Source organism: Anabas testudineus, chromosome 16 (genome assembly GCF_900324465.2).
Source record: "Anabas testudineus chromosome 16, fAnaTes1.2, whole genome shotgun sequence".
Lineage (NCBI taxonomy): Eukaryota > Metazoa > Chordata > Actinopteri > Anabantiformes > Anabantidae > Anabas > Anabas testudineus.
Genome location: NC_046625.1, coordinates 9,531,621 through 9,550,950, shown reverse-complemented (window position 1 = coordinate 9,550,950; position 19,330 = coordinate 9,531,621). Strand labels below are relative to the sequence as shown.

The window sequence follows — 19,330 nt, the reverse complement described above, 5'->3', positions numbered from 1 at the left end:
ATTTTGGGGGGTATTTTGTGTGTGGGTGGTGTGGAGTCTCTGTGCTTATGCGTGTATGTGTATGTTTGTGTATGTGAGTGCGCGTTTCAGTACTTACACAAGGCTTACACAAACCTTGCATACTAGGAGTTCCCAACTCTCCTCTATTATTTACAAATTTCTTTCCTTCTCTCCTTCAATTACCCTACATTCGCTGTCCCTTTAGCCCTCCTTGTCTAGACCACCACTGCTGCACTGTTTATCCTCAGTGATGCATCTGGGTCCTGCTTGCCAAGTCAATCAGTCTTTTTACAGTCACATCAGTGGGTTTCAAATCTATGACCTTCCATTTAACTTTTTTATCACATCTCTGGATCATGTGGATTTGTTTCCTTCAGATATACAGGAGGGATATTTTTCCTTCAAGTCATTTTAGTGTTTTAGGCAGTGCAGCACCGTTATGTGTATCAGCCTGACACCTGCTGGGTGGACAAAGAACTTCAGTCTAATGTTGGTTTTAAATGGAAGGCAGTTTGGCAGTAGGGAGATTTTTCCTCTGGGTGGTGTGGGAAAAGACCATGTTCTGTCAAAGGTATGCAGGTTCCCGTCCTGTTTAAAGTACGCCTGGAATCTCTAAATGCTTTTTGCATTGTGGGCACAGCTATCTATCTTGCACCTCTATTACAGCCTGTGTTTTTCTTTTCTAAGTGAAAGAAGATGTGTGCATGATACATTAGAGCATTCTTCAAATAATTTCCTTTATACAGTCTACTCCGCTTGTCTGTTTTGTGCATTTAAATGTGTTTGCTTGGGTGTGAGCAATTAAAAACATTAACTTGAGTTTCAATGGCTTCCCACTTTTGCTTTGCTGAAAAAATGTGTATGTCTGTGTGTGTGTGTGAGGCAGAGAGAGCGAGACTACGTTTGTATGAATAGGAAATGATCCACGTTCAGGATATTACCTCGCAGCAGAGATATTATGAGCAGGTTCTGACTCATATAAGCTGAGGGAGGTAGTAGGGGAAGAGGAGCAGAAAGAAAAAGAAAGATGGGACAGGAAATAGTGCACAAAAGACACCCAGAGAAATGGAGGGATTGGGGAGAAAAGTTGTGAAAAAATGCTGCCTGTGAGAGAGAGAGGGAGAGAAATATGGCAGTTTAGAGAGGGAGGGGGGAGGAATTGTTCATTCCAAGGTTTGGCTGGATTCCAGACTGCCTGGCTCTGATTCTGACACCCTCCTGTTTTGTTTTCTCTTACCTCCAAAGTGACTGGACCCTAGAGCTGCCTTTTTCCTGCCTGATACAGAGTTTCCAAACTTCAGTCACCATGGCACCACCCAATGTTTGCAGCTGTCTGCAAAAGTGTCACTTCAGCTTCCTCACGCTCCTCACTGGTCAAACAGAAAAGAAAGCTCATGAACTGGCTGGGATTTAAAATGACTTCTCACATTACTGTGTGCCCCACAGAGAGGATAGGGTGCACTTTTTTTCTCAGCACAACAAATGAGTAGAAACACAACACATTTTTTTTTTTCTTCCAGTAAAATTGGGGGAGAGACTGGAAACATTCCTGGTGGGACAATAGGCTATCAAAGACCCCACTGACCACTCCCTGTAGTTCACAGACATGAATCAGGCAAAAACAGGTTGCACAACAGCTACTGAATAGGTTTGTATGTAACAGAACTCAACCGAGACCTTGCCTATGGTTACACAACCTAAATCAAGTGCAGCACCGCTGTTTCTCAACCTGTGGGTGTCATAAAGTGATCTGTGAGGGGGTGGCAATCTCAGTAAAATCAAATCACACACGATATAGAGTATATGTAGAACTCACCTGGGATTCACTTAAAACATTTGTCAGTTATTTAGTTTCATATTCAGCCTTTAATGAAGACAAAAAAAGTTTAACGGTAAGGTGTGAAAACAGTATTTGTTTCCATTGCTGCTTATCTAAAATATGTCACAAACACCACAGACGGGGCTGTAACTAATTATTATTTTCATTATTGGTTTATCTGCCAATTACCTTCCCAAGTTTTGGTCTTTTAAGCTTTTAACATTCTGCTCTGTCGTTTGTTAGAATACATTTTGAGTCATTGTAAAATGTTTTGAACTTAACTCTAACCTGATTGAGACATCCCTACCACTTGCTTGCTTGAGTTATGCTATGAGAAATAAAATTCATATCTATTTTCATGGTGAGGATGTGAAAGGATTCAGAAAATGTGAAATGAGTATCAGAAAATTGTGAAATATGAATGTCACAATTTCCTAAAGCCTCAGCTGACCTCATAACATAACTTGTTTTGTCTGACCAGTACTCAGAAACCTAAAGCTATATGGTTTTATGTATTTGCTTAAACACTGACTTTAATGATTAACCCATTAATAAAACGTCAGTTCACTAATCCATTCAATGACTAACAAGCACGGAATTAAGCAGTAGTATCACAAGCAAAACTGCAGTAACGTTTTGAGTTGATTTGTATTATTAAGAGGTAAATCTGCCTCATTTGATTGGCTCCTGTAAAAATATGAAAGGTTCAAAACTAGAAATGTGATAATTGTTATATGTGTGTAGAAACACTTGAAGGTTTTACTTGAAAGTGTGACAGGGCTGAGTTGCAAAGGGTGTACTACGTGAGTGCTTGTGAGACATTAAAGGACATTACGTCATAGAGGTGGCTGCTGTGCAGCATGGGAGGTGTCATTTAATGGGTGATCACATCCTTATTGTCAGAATGAACAACAGGAAGATAAATGGTTTTATATGCACTAATGACGTAAAGAGAAGCAGTCTAAATCCGTCCAAGTGCACTGTCTTAGAGCAAAGCAAATAAAGATGTGGCAGCCCACTTGGCAACAGGCAGAATAATGCCTTTACAATCTAAGCCTCGGCTTTGCTTGTTGAGGCAAGTGAAAGAAAGACACAAAACCAGTCTTTTATTTTTTCTCAAAGTAAATAAAAGCACAAAGATCCAACCTTTTTCCAAGAGCCAATACATACTTTCTTCAGCCACTGTATCACTTTGTGTTCAAACCCTGACCGCTTTTTTAGTGTCTGTATCTAATCAAGGCTCTAGCCCCATTATCTCTCCCTCCCTCTGGCTGCCTCATTCCCCCAGTCTGACCTTACAAGGAGAGGCAACAGGGTTGATGTCATTGAATGAAAAATGCTGCAAGAATCCAGAGAGAAATGAGAGCAGGCGGAATGGTCTGACTGGACAGTTTATGAACACACACACACACACACACACACACACACACATGCAGAGAAAGAGAGAGAGAGAGAGGGAGAGAGGTGCTGTTTACATAGTAATAGACTAGACCTGAGCCAAAGTCAAACGAGAAAGAACTTGTTGGAAGGATGGTGTCATTCCTTTTCCAAGCTGAAAGGCACAGGGGGAGGGTCTAATAGCTGGAGAGGGGAAGAGAGAAAGAGAAGTTACCATTGTAGACAACTCTTACTCAGGTTTGGAGAGAACAGAAGAACAAAAGGAAGAAGAGGAAGTAAAAGGGAGATCTGCAGCTGTGTTAACAAGGTGAGAAGTTAACTTTATCTTCTGAGAATCAAAAAAATAGGAGGAGGTGGCATGTCTTTTTAGCGGGGCAGACTGCTGCAAGTTACCTAATAAGGTAAAGTCTTGTCAGTTCATGCATCCTGATAGCAACCTTACAAACAGGAGCTGCTGTTAACACTTCATGGTAAGGCATCTCAATGGACCTGTCAGGTTAAAAAGTCAACTTTTTTATGACATATTAAAATGTGTGCAGACTGTGGTTTAGAGATGCCTCTCTTTAGTTGGAGATTCGTTGTCGCCCTGGCTGAATGAGTGAATCTCTGTGAATGTGCTGAAGCTAGGTTGCTGCAACAGCTGATGTTTAACCTACGAGAAGAAATGGGCTATGCGGAAGCTCCAACAGGAAGTCCCCCTTTAAAGTTGACCAGCCCAAGCTAGCAGGCTGGAAATGCTGCAGCAAGCTAGCGAAATTACTCATAGTACACTTGATAACAGCGGGGTTACGAGGAGTCGTTTGAGGTGAGTTATGAAGAAATAGGGCGGCGTTCACCACCGAAACCCACAAACCACAGTAAGTGGAGCGGGGAAGGTTAGGGGTGTGCTCTGACCTAACGTTAGCTAACCCTACCGCTGCTGTGGTAGATGATCAGGAGAGAGGTTACGATACCGTTTATCACACAGGGTCTCCGGGCAGAGAGTAGGTGAGTGGGAACCGGACCGATAATTCAGTGGTTGATGGATTTGATCTGTGTTGCAGCTATGACGCTAGTTTAACTTTAACTTAACTTAGCTACACGCTAACGTTTTGTCGAGCGTAACGTTACGTAGAGGAGATTGAGTTAAATTAGCAGTGGTTTGATTTAGCATCGTTGTGATTTCTGGTCATTAGCTAGAAACCTTTGTTCTTTAACGTTATATGTTGTTGCTGGTTAGCGATGGAAGATTAATTAACCTGTGTGTCTTCATCTGCTGTGTTTGTGACCACTCACCCATTGTTGTCAGCTGTCAAAGCGTTGGCTAACAGTTGGCTAGCAGTTGGCTAACCCTCTCAATGGGTGCTAAGGTGGGTGGAGCACCTAACTTAGCGGAGCTAACATTATATTATGATCAGTTTAATCACACTGACAAGCAAATCGTAATGTAATCTGTGAGCTGGCACATTTCATAGTTTGTTTTTTTATGATTAAATGCCTTTTCTTTGGGGTTTTATCAACATACGCGCTGGTATGATTAACCTACCTTAGGTTAGGGTATGTGTCGCAACATCTTATACTGATTCCAGAAAGCTGGATAAGAATTAATCTTGGTTTTGAGAAACTTGCACATGCTAACCATTGTGCACACTGAAATCCAGGATACTGTGGTATTTGGTTGAATAATAAAAAAAAAAAGGCCAACATGCCTTGCTTCCTCTTTTTCAAAGCTGTTTATTTTCTAGTTTACTTAGATACCTGGATACTGTGATGATCATGTATACAGATGTTGGAATGGTCATGTTTGATGTAAATACTGAATATGAACATAACCAGGGCAAGAATCAAAACGGGGATACTAGTGGGATTATAAATATAATAATTGAGTGTGTCTCACGTCATTTTTGAGAGTATGGAAAAAGATTAACTACAGCTCTTACTAATAAGAGATGTTGGGAGAGAACATGAAAAGATGAGAAGTAGAACCATTTTAGATTTTTAGAAATTCTACAGCTTCCACACAGATGTGCCTTGCCTCTAATTTGTCTTTTCACCAGCTAGCAATGTCATGCCACACTAAGTATAAGAACAACCCAGGGCAAGAGCGTTCTAGTCTGAGGTTAGTGTGGTGATTCTGTTAGAGAAGAGTGGGAATGTGGTCACTGACGCCTCAGTGAATTGGTAAGGCAAATGAAGATCTGTGAATGCCTAGGCTAGCTAATCTTCATGACAGGGGTGTTCTAATTGTAGCCTCCATTAGCCATGAGACATGGCATATTTTAGAGCATTCCCTTGCCTCGCATCACTGCATGTAGAGCTTTGATTTTGTCTCAGTGTCCTGTGACTCTTCTTTGACTTCACTGTGCTATTGAACGCATTTAAGGCTGTGCAGGTGAGAGCTTGGCACATGGCCTATTGGCTGATATTATTACCAGTTTTAAAATGTTGCCTGTTCAGTCATTTGTCAAACTACAGTCTGAGAGGGAGGCAAAACTGGTGCTTGATGCATGCCCAGTGACCTGTAAGATGGGACTCAAAGGAGTTGTTTGTCCCTGCATTAGTGACCCTCAGCCTAGACACGCTTTCCTAGAAACTGGGTGTGCTATTAACGTCAGAACAATGAAGAGTTTCATCACCCATACACTAGTCACTGAGACATTGACTGACCAGTACTGGAAATACTGTAAATTCAGGTTCTTATTAGGTTAACCACCAAGTAACGTCCTTTGTAAATATGGAAAACAACATTCAGTTGTTTCTTTCTTATTTTTGTAGTTTATATTATTATTTCGTAGAACTTCAAAGAATTTAAATAAATAATAAATAATTTCTTGAAAAATAAAGGACAAAGCTTAATAGTTCACTATGCTAAAGGACTTCATATATGACCTTTTAAGCAGTAGTACAGTAAATAAACCAAATATAGTAACTCTGTAACCACAATGCAGTGAAACACAGCGAAACCATTTTTTATGAGGGGTTAAACTCCTCCTTAACACCTAATACACCTCATAGTCTGTGTGTATCTTTCAACACTGGGACAAAACACAAAGATAAGAGAAAGTGTGCCACAAAAGAGCAGAGTTTTACTTTTGGATGTTATCTAAGTTAAGTAGTACATATGGATAATAAAATGCTGAGTCTCAAGACTCTGTTTTACAGTTCTGAAGAAGTCTACTAGTTTCTAGGGCAAACATAATGAGTGCCACAGCCCTGCTGGTTTTAATATCCGACAAGGTAGTTTGCTATTTTTCTTCCTTAACACAACGTGTGTATAAGTTCATGATTAGATGTACACACACCAGGTTGGAAAACCAATTTTCTAGCCTGTAAAAGTTGTCCAGCCATATGGAGTTCAAAAGCTGTATGCGATGTATGCTGGTGCCCTAAGTAAAGGCCACACTATGTCATCCTTCAGTAGAAATGATTAAATACAGCCTTGAAACGAAAAAGCACTGGAACATAAGAGATCAACATCGTTGTGGTTTGCCACAGAACACGTCTGTACATTAACTTGTGAATAAGCAAGACAAATGTTAAGACAAAGCGGTCAGTTCTCGTTTGAAGGACCGAAAAATGACAAGAAACAAATGTAGAGCAAGGGGGGCTGATTGGAGTTTTGTGAGAAAAAAAAAAAAAAAAGGAGAAAAGGTGATGTCATTGAGTTGCAGTGCCAAATATGTTCCTCAGTGAGGCTTTCTCCCATCTCAAGGATTAGGTTTCAAGATAGATCTGCAGTGGGATGGTTGAGTGTGGAGCTGATCTCACCATATTAAACCCTTCAGGGCTGCATCGAAGAACAGATGGAACCTGACCATAAGTCATCATTACTGCTGAATAATTCAGTGGACTGTTTTTTTTTGTCTCTTAGAAACAAGGTAGCAAAAGTACTTTAATGAAAAGACTAAATCGCAGTCTGCACCCACCCTTGTCGAGTGCTCTTTTTAGAAAGCCATTATAGATTCAAGTGTTGTCTTTGGTGCAGTCTGTTGATATTCAGGCTCACAAAGCTCACTTAAAGCCAAGAGCTTTATCTTGATTGTAGCCCGTCTGTTTTTGCATTAAGAGTCCACTCCTTTCAACGTGAAGTACACCTTAATACTGGGTTAATGAGCAGCCAGCTTTTTCCAAAACACTGAAAAACACCTTTCCTTTCTGTCTTTCTTTTAGTTGTTTTATTTTACCTTTGCTGCAGACATCAGCCTAGGAGAATTTGCTTGCCTCACCATCTTTCCTTATTGATTCATGTAGCAATTTTCTGAATAATTTAAGTGGGATGGTGGAATAGAGCTAAAAAATCTGTAGATTAATGTTTCTGTAAATCCAAATGAAAGACACTGACATAAGCATGTGAATCTGATGCAAGTAGGTTGTTTAATGATCAAAACTAGTTGTCTTGTGGTGGCAAAGCTGTTCTGATTGAATCAGTTAATATACTACCAAAATGTAAAGTATTTATTTACTTATCAGAAATGTATAAAGTGCTTAATTCTTACATCAATAACCATGTGCATTAAAATGTACAACAAAAACACAATTCTGACTAATGATGAAGAAAATATGTTCAGTGTAGTGCATTGTCAACAGGTTTCATACATCACTGATTAATAATAGTCATAAGGTTATCCCATGACATAATGCAGTAGCTGACAACTGTGTGCCTCATGATCATGATCTTGTCTTGTACATATATGGTTAAAATGACTTAATAACAATAAGTCTTGCATTAGGAAGCGGAAATAGAAAGCAGAAGTACTGCTCTCTCAGAAACATGTTACAGTATGTCACAAGAGATACCAGAGATGCCTTCATGTGCTATTTGGCTGTCTTTTGTCTTGCCAGAACTTGAAGTGTTGGCCCTGCAAAGACGAGTGCAGATGAAACACAGCTTTTCCTTTTTGCTTTACTGTCAGATTAGCTCCGTCTCCATCATAGTTTTTGTCTGTATCAGACATGATCTTGTGTTTTTCGGAAAGTGAACTCAATTATATCTAAGTAGTCAAAACAACTGATCCCACAGTGCAAACAAATATTTCTGTGGCATTTGGAGGGGTGTACTTTACAGCTACCGAGCGCAGGGGAAATGTGAATATAACTAGAAATGACATACACTAAATTTTACTAGCAGTCCATTACAAAGCCTTAATGTAAAAAAGGGAATAACAGACAATTTGTACAACAGAATATGACAATGATGATTAGGATAATATTTTCCTTTTGAGGAACAACATGCACATCAACCCAACGCTGTGATTGAAATATTAACAGTAAATTTAAAAAGAACTGCACCAAAACACAATTGCTTCTCCTTCCTTTTTCCTGTTTGACTGACTGCAGCCATCATTTAAATAACCTGCACACTATGTAACTGGGACATTTATGCAGGCATTGACGCTATGTAATTTTCATCAGGGTGTAGGGAATAAATGCCACACAACAAAAAGATCATAATTACCCCTTAAAACATCAATATCTATAATTTGTGTAATTCTTACCTTAACCTATTAAATGCTGCAAAAATAGTAATGCTAACCATTGCCATCTGATTTAGAGCATCAGGATATAATTGTTTTGACTCACTTTTATGCTGTTTAACAATACAGTCAGAGTCTGAGGGTGGGTTGTAGGGTCAGTGAGAACAACTGTGCTTTGGACTAAAAGACACGTTCAGGGCAAGTGGTTGTCAGGGAAATGTGTTCAGGCTTTGCGAGGAGACACTAAAGTTGCAGTAGAGACACTAAAGTTACATTTGTTTAACCGGCAGCATGTGTGGGGTAAATATTTGAGGTCACCCTGTTTCTGACGTAACTCACATGAAAATGTTATGATAGGTGCCATCTTCCATGGTTTAAAGTGGTCTCCTTCTTACAAACCACTGTAAACAACTATGTGTTAAATATTCTAAATTGTTTCTGGCATCTGGGAGTGCCACTATGTCTGCTCCGTCAGCTCTGTATACATGGCCTTAGGAAATTTTCACACTCTTTTCTCTAATTCCACGACAGACCATTTGCCAAGGCTTTTGTGTTCAGTACACCACATTTGCAAAATGCCTGGCAGCTGTTTTCCTTTTTACTGTTTCACTAAATGTACAAATAGTCCAAACTACATTTTAAGGGACACTGTGACCAACTACAAACCACCATTTTAATTTGTTTTACTCAGACTTTAAAGGTCAAGACAGCTTTGTTCCTGTACACAAATGGTCGGCAAATCTGCATAGTCTACTGTTTGGGCAGTTAATGTAAAATAAAGTTAGTTTTTCTTGCTAAACAATATGCACAGACTGAATCAACAACAACAAACCACTGACAGCTTTAAATCTGAAAACAACTGTAAAATAAAAAATCATTCTTCCCAAGATTTACTACTCTGATTTTTTTTTTCCCCCTTAGTTCTTGGTGCCAACTCACCACCACCCACAATATGTTTGCAGTTTTACAACTGAGAGTAATTCCTCCGTTTCCATTTTGCAGTTATTTGAAGGATGACTACAACTCGACTCAACTCCACTCACTGTGCAATGTCAACATACTGCATACATACTGACAACCTAAAGTACAACTGATTGTTTCATGTTTTTATTGTAAAGGGGCAAAAAAAGGAGAACCTAACCTGACTAGGATCACTGTATAGTTTAAAGCTATGACAGGCCAGTTATTTTGTTAGGTTGTCATCACCACTAATTCTCAGCAGATGACCTGATATGCAAACTCTGGCTAGGAATTTAAGCTCTTTGACTTTACTCAGCTGGTTGTTGTTGGTTTTGCCATGTGGGCTGAGTGTGACTCTGCAGGTTTTACCTTTGTGATATAACAGCCTCTCACTTAATAACTATTATTGTTCTGTACTGTGTCTAACTTGTCTCTAACATCATCATCCTCAGATAATTACACAAAATGGAGGACTCCAACAGTAGCAAGCCATTCATGGTGACATCATCGCTGAACTTCAAAGTCACCACCCCATCTTTCTACAACCAGCCAAAGAAGTTTGCCTCTGTGGCACCGCCGAGGCCCAAAAGTCAGACACCTCCCTCTGCTCCATCACCAACACCAGTAGGCACAGGCATGATTGGTCGAGTGGGAGATCTGCCTGTACAACCCTCGTTACTCTGTGATGGTATTTGTATTATTTATGCTATTTTGTGAACCATCCTTAGCTACATCCTTTTAGTAAGCAGCTCTCCCCTATCCCACCCCCTGCTGCTTGTTATGCTACAGCATGCAGAGCTTCAAGGTTTAATATGTGATGGAACACACCACTTGCATGGTATTGTAGTTATAATAAGTTGTCTTGGAGCCACTACATTACTGGAATCTCTTCCTTTTGAACATTTTAGTGAAACAATAGTTATTCCTTTCACTATTTGGGTGAATTTTACTTTTTACTTTCGTTGTGAATAATTACACTACTAGTATGAATTTGAAGGTGGCTGAGATGTTTAACAGTAATTTGTGGACACAGACAACTACAACAAATAAAAGTTAATCATTTTTTGACCACTACATGTACTATGGAGTTATGTTTTCATGTGCTATGTTTTTCAAATTGCTCCTTGAAGTATTCACATTCTAGCCACCAATTACAGTGATTTTCAGATTGTTTGTTGATGTTTTTACATGCAATATGCAGCAATGCTGCAAAACAGGCAAACAAAGATGTAAACAAAAAATCCAAAAATCAGTGTCCCAACTATTTCATGAGGTAGTAAGTGCAGTTGATGCGTAGTAGTAGATTTGGTAGTAAACATGGAATGTAAACATAATTTTCTTTGTTTACAAGAAAACTCCACAGGGCATATTTAAAGCAGACAGAACTCAGCTTTCCCTTTTGACTCATGTAAGCAGTAGAAATTTAAGGTTAAGAAGCCATAAGTGGTACAGCATGTTATCAAATACATCTCAAACTCACCATGTCCTCCTCACAGTTTTTTATATTGTATTTAATCTTAGTTTTTTGTTATAAAACTTATCGCCATCATGTTCTCAGTATGTTTAAATGAACTGACAGATTAGATGCATAAAGTGAGTGTAATGAAGCCGTTTTGTTACCGCTTTTAACCAATCAACCCTCCTCATTTTTGTCAGACTTCCCACCCCCTCCTCCTCCCCCTCCACTGGACGATGATCTGCCAGCCCCTCCCCCTGAATGCCAAACTACACCCACTGCCTCTGACGCCCCCTCCTTCCCTGCTCCTCCTCCAGTGGCAGATGACCTGCCCCTCCCAGCTCCCCCTGTGGAGAGTGCCTGTCCACCCACCTGTCCCTCGCCCCCTCCTCCCCCACCCCCTCCACCTCTCCCTGCCTCCGGTACCAGTATTCCCAGGGCTGCTGGGAACGCACAGGTGAGTCACATGGGTATTTAATTTGCTGTCTGCATGTTTCTTCCTTTCTCTGCATGTAAATATGATAATCAGTTAGAACACTGAGGGACATTGTTCTGGGTCTGTAATGAGTCCATGGTGTGTTGGCAGGAAATACTGTCTTTTCACATTTTCCCACAAATTATAGCAGCATTAGCCTTTGTAAATCACCTAAGCTTCAAGCTTCTAACAGTAACAGGATTATTGCACATTTAAATAGTTTTTAGACATTGAATGAAAGGTTTATTATGTTTATTGTATATATTTTTATTGTATGACTGCAATTAATTGCATTTGGTCTGTCAGACCAATATATCAATGTATGAAATTTTTTTTTTTTTTTTTGTTAGGTTGTTTGTTTTTTTAGGGCTAAAAAGCAGAAAATGTAAAAAAGTGGCATGGAAATGATGAAACGGGACGGATAGCTCATGTTTAAATTAGCAAAGAATTGTGCTAAATGGTCATGCTGTGGAAGCTGTTTTCTTCTCAGTAAAAAATTCAATAATTCAAAAATTAAATAATGGAGCATTAAGGATTAGTTGTCATTTAAAGATTATTTATTTATTCGTCACTGTCACTAATCACATCATTAAGTTTATTATTCATTCTGGGTGTCCCACCTCTGTAACTGTTGTTTGTAGCTCTGCAGATTCACATTTTACACCTCATTATATTGTTGTTAATGTGTAATACTTCCTCATTTGTATCCATCCATCCATCCATCTTATTCAGTTTATTTGGGGCCGGGCCGGCGGCCAGTTGACAGACAAAAGTCCCAGGGCCTCTTCCCTTTGGGATGTGTCCGGAACACCTCCCCTGAGAGGTGTCTCGAAGGCATCCGAAAGACACACAGGCCATCTCAGGCGGCTCCTCTCAATGTGGAGCTTGTATCCTTGAATTCATCTTTTCTGTCATGACCCAGAGCTCATGACCATAGGTCAGAGTAGAAATGTAGATTGTCCAGTAATTGTATGTAGGTAATAGCTTCACTTTTCGGCTAAGCTCCTTCTTTGCCACAACAGACCTGTACGCTGACCACATTGCTGCTGCCAATGCACCGATCCATCTGTCAGTCTCCCGCTCCATTCTTCCCTAACTTGCGAACAAGACTGTAAGATACCTAAACTCCTCCACCCTCCTGTCCCCATTCTTGAAAAGAGGTACCACTACTAGCACTACAGTCTGCTAACAACACCAGGTGGAAATCGTTTGACATCTCCTACTTGCACACGCAGGGAAGCAACTTTCTCCTCCACTGGGGAAAATTCCCATACATGGCGGTTGAGCTGTGGAGCTATAGCCCTAGCCCGTTGCCTCTCACCGTGGGGAAAAAGAGAGTTCAACCTCACTCAAGAAGTTGGGTTCCAGAGCCCAAGGTGTGCTTGGAGGTGAGCCTGACCAGATTCCTTGTCGAGGGATTGGGTCGTCGAGGCACCCTCCCATGACTGCCACCTAATCTACATTGCACCTTATGCTCATTCCTGTGGGTGGATGGCCTACAGGAGGCAGGCTCACGTCACTCCTTCAGCCTGCGCCCGGTTAGGTCCTGTGAACGAGCGTCCGGCCACCAGGCGCTTGCCTACATATCCTAACCCTAGGCCTGGCTCCACAGTGGAGCCCTGGTGACAGCAATCCAGACAACATAGCGGTCCTTGATTTGACTCTATTCATAAAGGGTTTGTGAACTGCTCACTCATTCAGGCACACAAGCCCCCTCCACCACTATAAGGTGGCAGTTTGAGGAGGGGTGGCAGTTCATCTGTATCCTCCTTTTTTTATTCTTGACTCATCTCGACCTTGTTCTCATGTGCTTTATTGTAATTGCTTGATCTTTTTGTGACTATTTCTTCCTCTCTCAGAGACCGGTGGAGAAGCAGACGAGCTTCGATCAACAACTCGACTCTCTGACTGACTTGCTGTCTGAGATGGAGACCAGGGGTCCTTTCAATCCTAAGGTAGAAGCATTGACGCAGACAATACTACAACAAACTATAGATTAGGTTTAGAGAGACCTTCGTTTTCTAGAGAGCTAAGGAAAAGGTGAGAGGGAATATGACAGGTTTGCTCATATGAGGCTTGCTATAGAAAAAAGAATGAGTCAGATGGAAGGAGGAAAAGGAAAGCAAGATAGGTCAGTGGAAATGGTTTGGAGAGTTGCCAGCTTGGTTTTATTAGTCTGTCCTCATCTGTTCAGGTTGAAAGCTCAATGATAAGTGAACTGCACACACAGCATACCAGACCGAAAGAAAACAAAAAAGTGAGGTAGCTGGTGATTCACACTGAGAGAGGAGACTCTTGCAGAGAGTAAAAGAGTGATGCACACAGAATTTAGTGGAGAGTGTGATGAATCCAGAGTGTGCTGCCAGAGACCCAGTGAGAGGGCCATACATGGAGAGTGTTTTTATTCAGCTGGGAGGTACTGGATCAGGGCAGATTAATGTTGGCTCGATACCACAAAATAAATGTCAGAAAGACAAAGCACTTCTGATACACTCAAACTGTGGAACACTTCACTTACAAAATTTACTTTAATCAGAGTACCTCATTCAGTATAATACAAGTGTCTCCTTGCAGTATTTCTGCCTGCAGTGTTAGATACTGAACTTAGTTTATGTTAAAAAGCCTTGTATTGAATTTGTTGTTCTGTGTGCTTTGTTTTAAAATAATTAAATATCTCAAATGCAAATTTTGTTGTTGATTTATTCACAGCTACCAAGCCAGTATTCTTCAGCACCAGCACCCAAGCCTTTAGCTCCTCCCCCGACTGCTCCCAAACCAGCCCTTTCCTTTCTCCCACCTCCTGAGCTCGGAGACCGCCCACCTCCAGCACCCTGGGCTGAAGAACTCAAAGCAAGAACAAACCGTCAAGGCAATCACAACACTGCACCAAACTCTGCTGCTCAGACATTTGCCAAAGCCCCAGCTGTGGCGCCCAAGTCTGGTTTTGGGGCGAGACCGGCAAATTCATCAGCTTCTCTGGCACAAAAACTGAACCAGAATCTGAATCAGACAACCGCTCCTGCCAGTGGAGCACCAAAACCTTCCCCTTCCTCTGCCACCACTTCTTTCCCTCCTCCTCCTGCAGCGCCCCCTGCACCTCCAGCTCCACCAAACAACATGGCCACTGGACCAGCCTCAAATCACATAAAGAGTTCTCCCTTTGTTAGTCAGGTAAATGTGAACCAAAACAATCCTGCTTCTGTGCCTTCTCCTCAGCCCAAGACAATGGCATCTTCACCTTCTTCCTTTAAACAACCAGTCAAAACTCCTCCATCATCAACGGTACGTTCCAGCATTTGCTAGTCATTTAGAGATACTTTGAATTATGTGAACATAATGGGTATTTTATTTATGAGAAGTTGGCCTTCTCTGAACATGAACACAAGTAACTGTACAATCAAACAAATGGCAATGTGCTAATAACATTTTGTGTGTGTTTGTATAATCAGCCCTCACCCCCTGACCCAGTTCCTATCCCAGGTGGAGGTGTTCCACTGAACATGAGAGAGGTAGAGGAGCTTGAGAAAATGACCAAGGACTTTATTAAAGATATGGACACACATGCACCTGTCATCGCATCCCACCCCACAGGTACACACGTGCATATTGAGTTTTACAAAACACAGTCATGAGCTTGTTAAAGAACATGCCAAATTAGGTTTGATTGGTGGTGACTATTGTAAACATGGGAAAAGGAGTATTGCCAATGGTATTTAAATGTCTCACAATAGACAATGTTGAGCTAAAATAAACCTAAAACTACATATGTTCATAGAAACTGGTTGAACAGTGTATGTGGATAAAATTACAGTGTTAAATAAAGTGTTATCACCTATTAGAGAATGACATCCTTATCAACACCAGCAGAGTTGAGTAGGAAATGGATGTATTCAAAGTTATGTTGCTAGTACATGATACTCTTTTAAAGCCCTTTTTTCTCTCCATCCCTCACACATCTTTTTAGAGGTTTGTGGGAAATGTGGTGAGGCTCTGTCCCGTACTCAGCCAGCAGTGAGGGCCATGGATAAACTCTACCACTCCAACTGCTTCTGTTGCATGAGCTGTCATCGCCCCCTGCAGGGCATGCAGTTCTATGACAGGGATGGCTCACCTCAGTGCGAGGACTGCTATGTGGTGAGGAGACCAACACAGACAAAACTACAAGAATTGTAATGTGAATAGTAATATATAGTATGCAAAGTCAGCATATGAATAGATAAAAATATTACATTTAGGACATGGGGATTTTAGCACAGTTTCCAAACTAACAGCACTAACATGCTAGCATCTAAAGTTTCCTTCTCTTCTACCTCAGAGCTCCCTGGCAGTGTGTTCCCGTTGTGGGGAGAGGATCACAGACCGCGTGCTAAAGGCTGTGGGTCAGTGTTTCCATGCTCACTGTTTCCGCTGCAGCACCTGCTCCTGCATACTTGAGGGGGCTCCCTTTATCACTGACGACAATAACAACCCCTACTGTGTCCAGGATTACCACAGGTAAAGCTACTGCTTCATTATTAAAATTAAAAAAATATTATATTACATTCTATATAGTCCATTTCTTACAAGAAGTAGTCATTTTTGTGATGCAATGTACCACTCCATACTGGAACAAACCATGTTAGAAATAGTCTGTGATAAAAATGTCCTAATCAGGAATATCTGAATCTTTATACTATAATTTTGCAGCAGACTGAAGCTGTCCAAATGTGTCTTTTCAGCAACTTTTTGGTGCAATGTTTAATTCTACCATTTTTATGACTCTAATCCTCCTACCTAGCAGTAGCAACTCGCTGTAGTAGAGAGCTGGTAGGTCAATGAGCAGGGAAACTGAATTGGACATTTGTGTTCTTACATACAGCTCTTCTGGGTAATGTCTAGAGACGTTCAGGGCTCCAGTGCGTGTCTGAAAACAGCTCCTGACTTGATTTAGACCAACTGAATTTTATTTTTCCATAGTCTGCTGATAAAAAGATTTTATGCCTTGCTAAACTGGGAATGAAATGATTGGACTCAACAAAGTTGGTTAATCTTCACAGTCATTAGGCCTAGAAGCAAAGCACATTAGATTTGGTTTTACTAGAATACACAGCTGTAGGTGTCTTTGACTATGAGTGTGAATGTCTGAGCATTTTACTGACTGAGAATATTGTTGCTAGGCGTTTCTCCCCTCTGTGTGTGAGCTGTAATGAGCCCATCATTCCAGCCCCAGGCAGCGAGGAGACAGTCAGAGTGGTGGCTCTTGATAAGAACTTCCACCTCAAGTGTTACCGTTGCGAGGTGAGACATTTAAAGTCAGAATTTTAGCAAAATATATCACATAGTGGATTTGCTACACTCCAAAAAGTGACAAAAAATCCTAATGGATATATGTTTTTATTCATTCTGTAGGATTGTGCTCGACCCCTCTCCATAGAAGCAGATGAAAATGGCTGCTATCCGCTGGATGGCAAGATCCTGTGTATGAAGTGCCACACTCAGCGAGCCAAGCGAGCTGCACAGTGATTGGCAGAAGCAGCTTCACTTAGCTATGACTATGAACCAAACAGAAAAGCACATGATTCATTCAGCTGCCGTTTTGCCTTTGCAAACAGGGCTTTATTCAGTATATGTACGCAGGTGTGAGTGTGAATGTGCTGACTGAAAGTGTTTGCATGCAGATACGATGTAATAATCCCTTGTCTTTGTTCAATTCAATGCAGAAGTAATGTACTGCATTGGAATAAACTCCACACATCTTTTAATAACAAAATCATACACTCAAATCTCCCATCTAGCCTTCTTTGTGTGCTAGAGCATATTTTTTGTGCCAGTTCTATGTTTACGCTAAAATTTCCAGCATAACTTGCACAAGAGCATTTTGGTCAAGAGAACAGTCTAATGAGTATAAAGTTGCCTTTCTTTTCTCTTGTGTCAATATTATCAGTAGCATCTTCTAGTGAAATATTTCTGTCATAAGACTTTCACTAGCTGCTCTCTTTTCCTATGAGTATTGTAATTGTATCAGTGTTCCTGAGATAGACATCACTGGGTCAGCAGTATCCATAACGTCCCATTTCAACCAACCATGGCATATATCACACCTGCCTGGTAGATCATATCTTTGGCAGTTCTTTCGCAGTTTTTGTGCCTGTGAGCATGGTTAATTATACTTCCCTGCCAAAAACACTGACTGCAAAAGAGTTAATGTAGTGAATGTTGCTCGTGGGGTTTTTGATGTGAACCTGATTATTTCCAGGTATGTATTAAATTATGGCTTGGATTTTACCCTATTTGTTCATACATACTGTAGGGATGTAAGATTAAAAATATAATTCAGCCATTCTTCTCTTAAAAATAGTTTAGAGCAGATTTAACAATGTTTAACAAGTATTTTTAGACGCATGCCTTTTGAATGCACAAATTACGAACAAACAGACGAACACAGATTCACCAAGCGTAGATTCCATTCTAGGGATCTCATAATTTAACAGTGTAATTAAAAATGTCAGCTGCATGGCTGAAAAATGGACCTGTCATGTGATCATTGCACAGTTTCATAGTGGAATAAACAATGTTTAAAGCCCCAGCACATATTTTATATTTTACCATCTACAAACATGATAGTATAGTTTTTGATATGCATTCTATTTTATCTCTTCCTTTAAATAATCTGTGGACCTGTCTTATATTAAGGTTACATGTGTACAAGTACTGAAAATTTCCTGGCAGCAGGATAACTGATAAGTAGAGATGTTAAAACATGGTGACCAAATATTTCAGAGCTGTTTCTAAGATTGAGGTAAATAAAACAATTGCATGGGATTCAATATTTTGACATTCATGTATGTTTTTATCATCATTTTTTAAATTTGTGATCTTGTCACTTGTCTTGTGACTTGATCTATCGTACCAGTATACAGTAAACACCACTATTCTTTCCATTATTCATTTTTTGTATTTCTGTCCATGTTGGTTAAGTACTATTTTATTCTTATTGTACTGTATTTCATTAATAAATGCTTTTTTTAATATGGCGCTGTGCCTTTTCCGCTATTGTATTCCATTGGTTCTTCAGAATTGAGCCTAATTTTCTGCCACAGAAACTTAGTCCTCAATAAGAAATGTATTATTAATGACATACTTTATTTGTGCTTGCATTGAGCCTGGTGCAATATTTCACCAGAAAACTAGCAAAACATGGCAATAGTGATACAGCATTGCATGCTAGCTGTGTAGGCAGTGGTGGGATTTCCCCTAGTATTGTCTTTTGTTTGCACCACCTGCACCACCTTTGTGGGTCCCACCTTTGTCATCACCATGTGATTATATGTTTGATGATGCCTTTACAGTTAACTTGGTATTTTGTTGTATTATGTTCTGTTGTATTACATGCAGATGCCTTGTCTTTTCATATAACTTTTTTTTTATAAATTCCTATTTGATATGTGTGGATGTGTATATGTAAACAATTTAGCCTGACCCCTCTCCTGTGGCTGTATAAAAAAAAATAAACAAATAAACTGCTAAATACCAAAACTTTTGTTGACTTTTTCACCAGTGTGTGGTAATTTTACAGTTATGAACTCCCTTACTGCATCATATGTAAGCCAATTTGTGTATGCTGCACTAAACATTTGAGTGTCATGTTTGTTTGTGCCACCATATTCTCTCTTTGGTTGGCCCCCATGTGACATCCATGAAACGTGTTTCCTCCCTAACTCTCAATGATGTGCTACACTGTTACATGACCTCCCGGACGCCAAACCGCTCTATCAGTAGTTACCAGCCAT

General features: G+C 40.3%; 2 protein-coding genes across 13 annotated transcripts in view; one reads left to right on the top strand and one right to left on the bottom strand.

The window, feature by feature from the left end:
• fam131bb (family with sequence similarity 131 member Bb) overlaps positions 1-19,330 on the bottom strand; it is a 50,960-nt gene that overhangs the window by 23,914 nt on the left and 7,716 nt on the right. For 3 of the 8 annotated variants that reach the window (XM_026370579.1, XM_033326399.1, XM_033326401.1), the window contains exon 1: positions 1,238-1,342. The exons of 2 other annotated variants lie outside the window; for them this stretch is intronic. Coding sequence is in view for 2 of the 6 variants with exons in the window: in XM_026370588.1 (XP_026226373.1) it covers positions 1,238-1,308 (71 nt within the window). In the remaining 4 variants the exon portion in view is untranslated. Of the gene's footprint in view, positions 1-1,237; positions 1,371-4,492; positions 4,526-19,330 lie in introns of those variants that run through there. 3 more of the 8 variants (XM_026370588.1, XM_026370589.2, XM_033326402.1) reach the window with 3 other exon arrangements.
• On the top strand, positions 3,325-19,076 carry zyx (zyxin). Of its 5 annotated transcripts, none has more exons than XM_026370538.2 (10): positions 3,325-3,524; positions 10,083-10,318; positions 11,287-11,543; positions 13,421-13,516; positions 14,271-14,843; positions 15,011-15,152; positions 15,526-15,695; positions 15,877-16,055; positions 16,718-16,838; positions 16,950-19,076. In XM_026370538.2, the coding sequence occupies exons 2-10, from the start codon at positions 10,096-10,098 to the stop codon at positions 17,061-17,063; spliced, it is 1,875 nt and encodes a 624-aa protein (XP_026226323.1). In that variant the 5' UTR covers positions 3,325-3,524; positions 10,083-10,095; the 3' UTR covers positions 17,064-19,076. The 5 variants fall into 5 exon arrangements, with proteins under 5 accessions (XP_026226323.1, XP_026226327.1, XP_026226324.1 ...); XM_026370542.2 differs by lacking the exon at positions 3,325-3,524 and adding an exon at positions 3,640-3,687; XM_026370539.2 differs by lacking the exon at positions 3,325-3,524 and adding an exon at positions 3,909-4,022.

Coding starts and splice junctions, on each gene's coding strand:
- zyx (XM_026370538.2), top strand. CDS start 10,096: ATGGAGGACTCCAACAGTAGCAAGCCATTCATGGTGACATCATCGCTG. Junction 16,056..16,717: donor TGTGTCCAGGATTACCACAG/GTAAAGCTACTG, acceptor TATTGTTGCTAG/GCGTTTCTCCCCTCTGTGTG. Junction 16,839..16,949: donor TCAAGTGTTACCGTTGCGAG/GTGAGACATTTA, acceptor TTCATTCTGTAG/GATTGTGCTCGACCCCTCTC.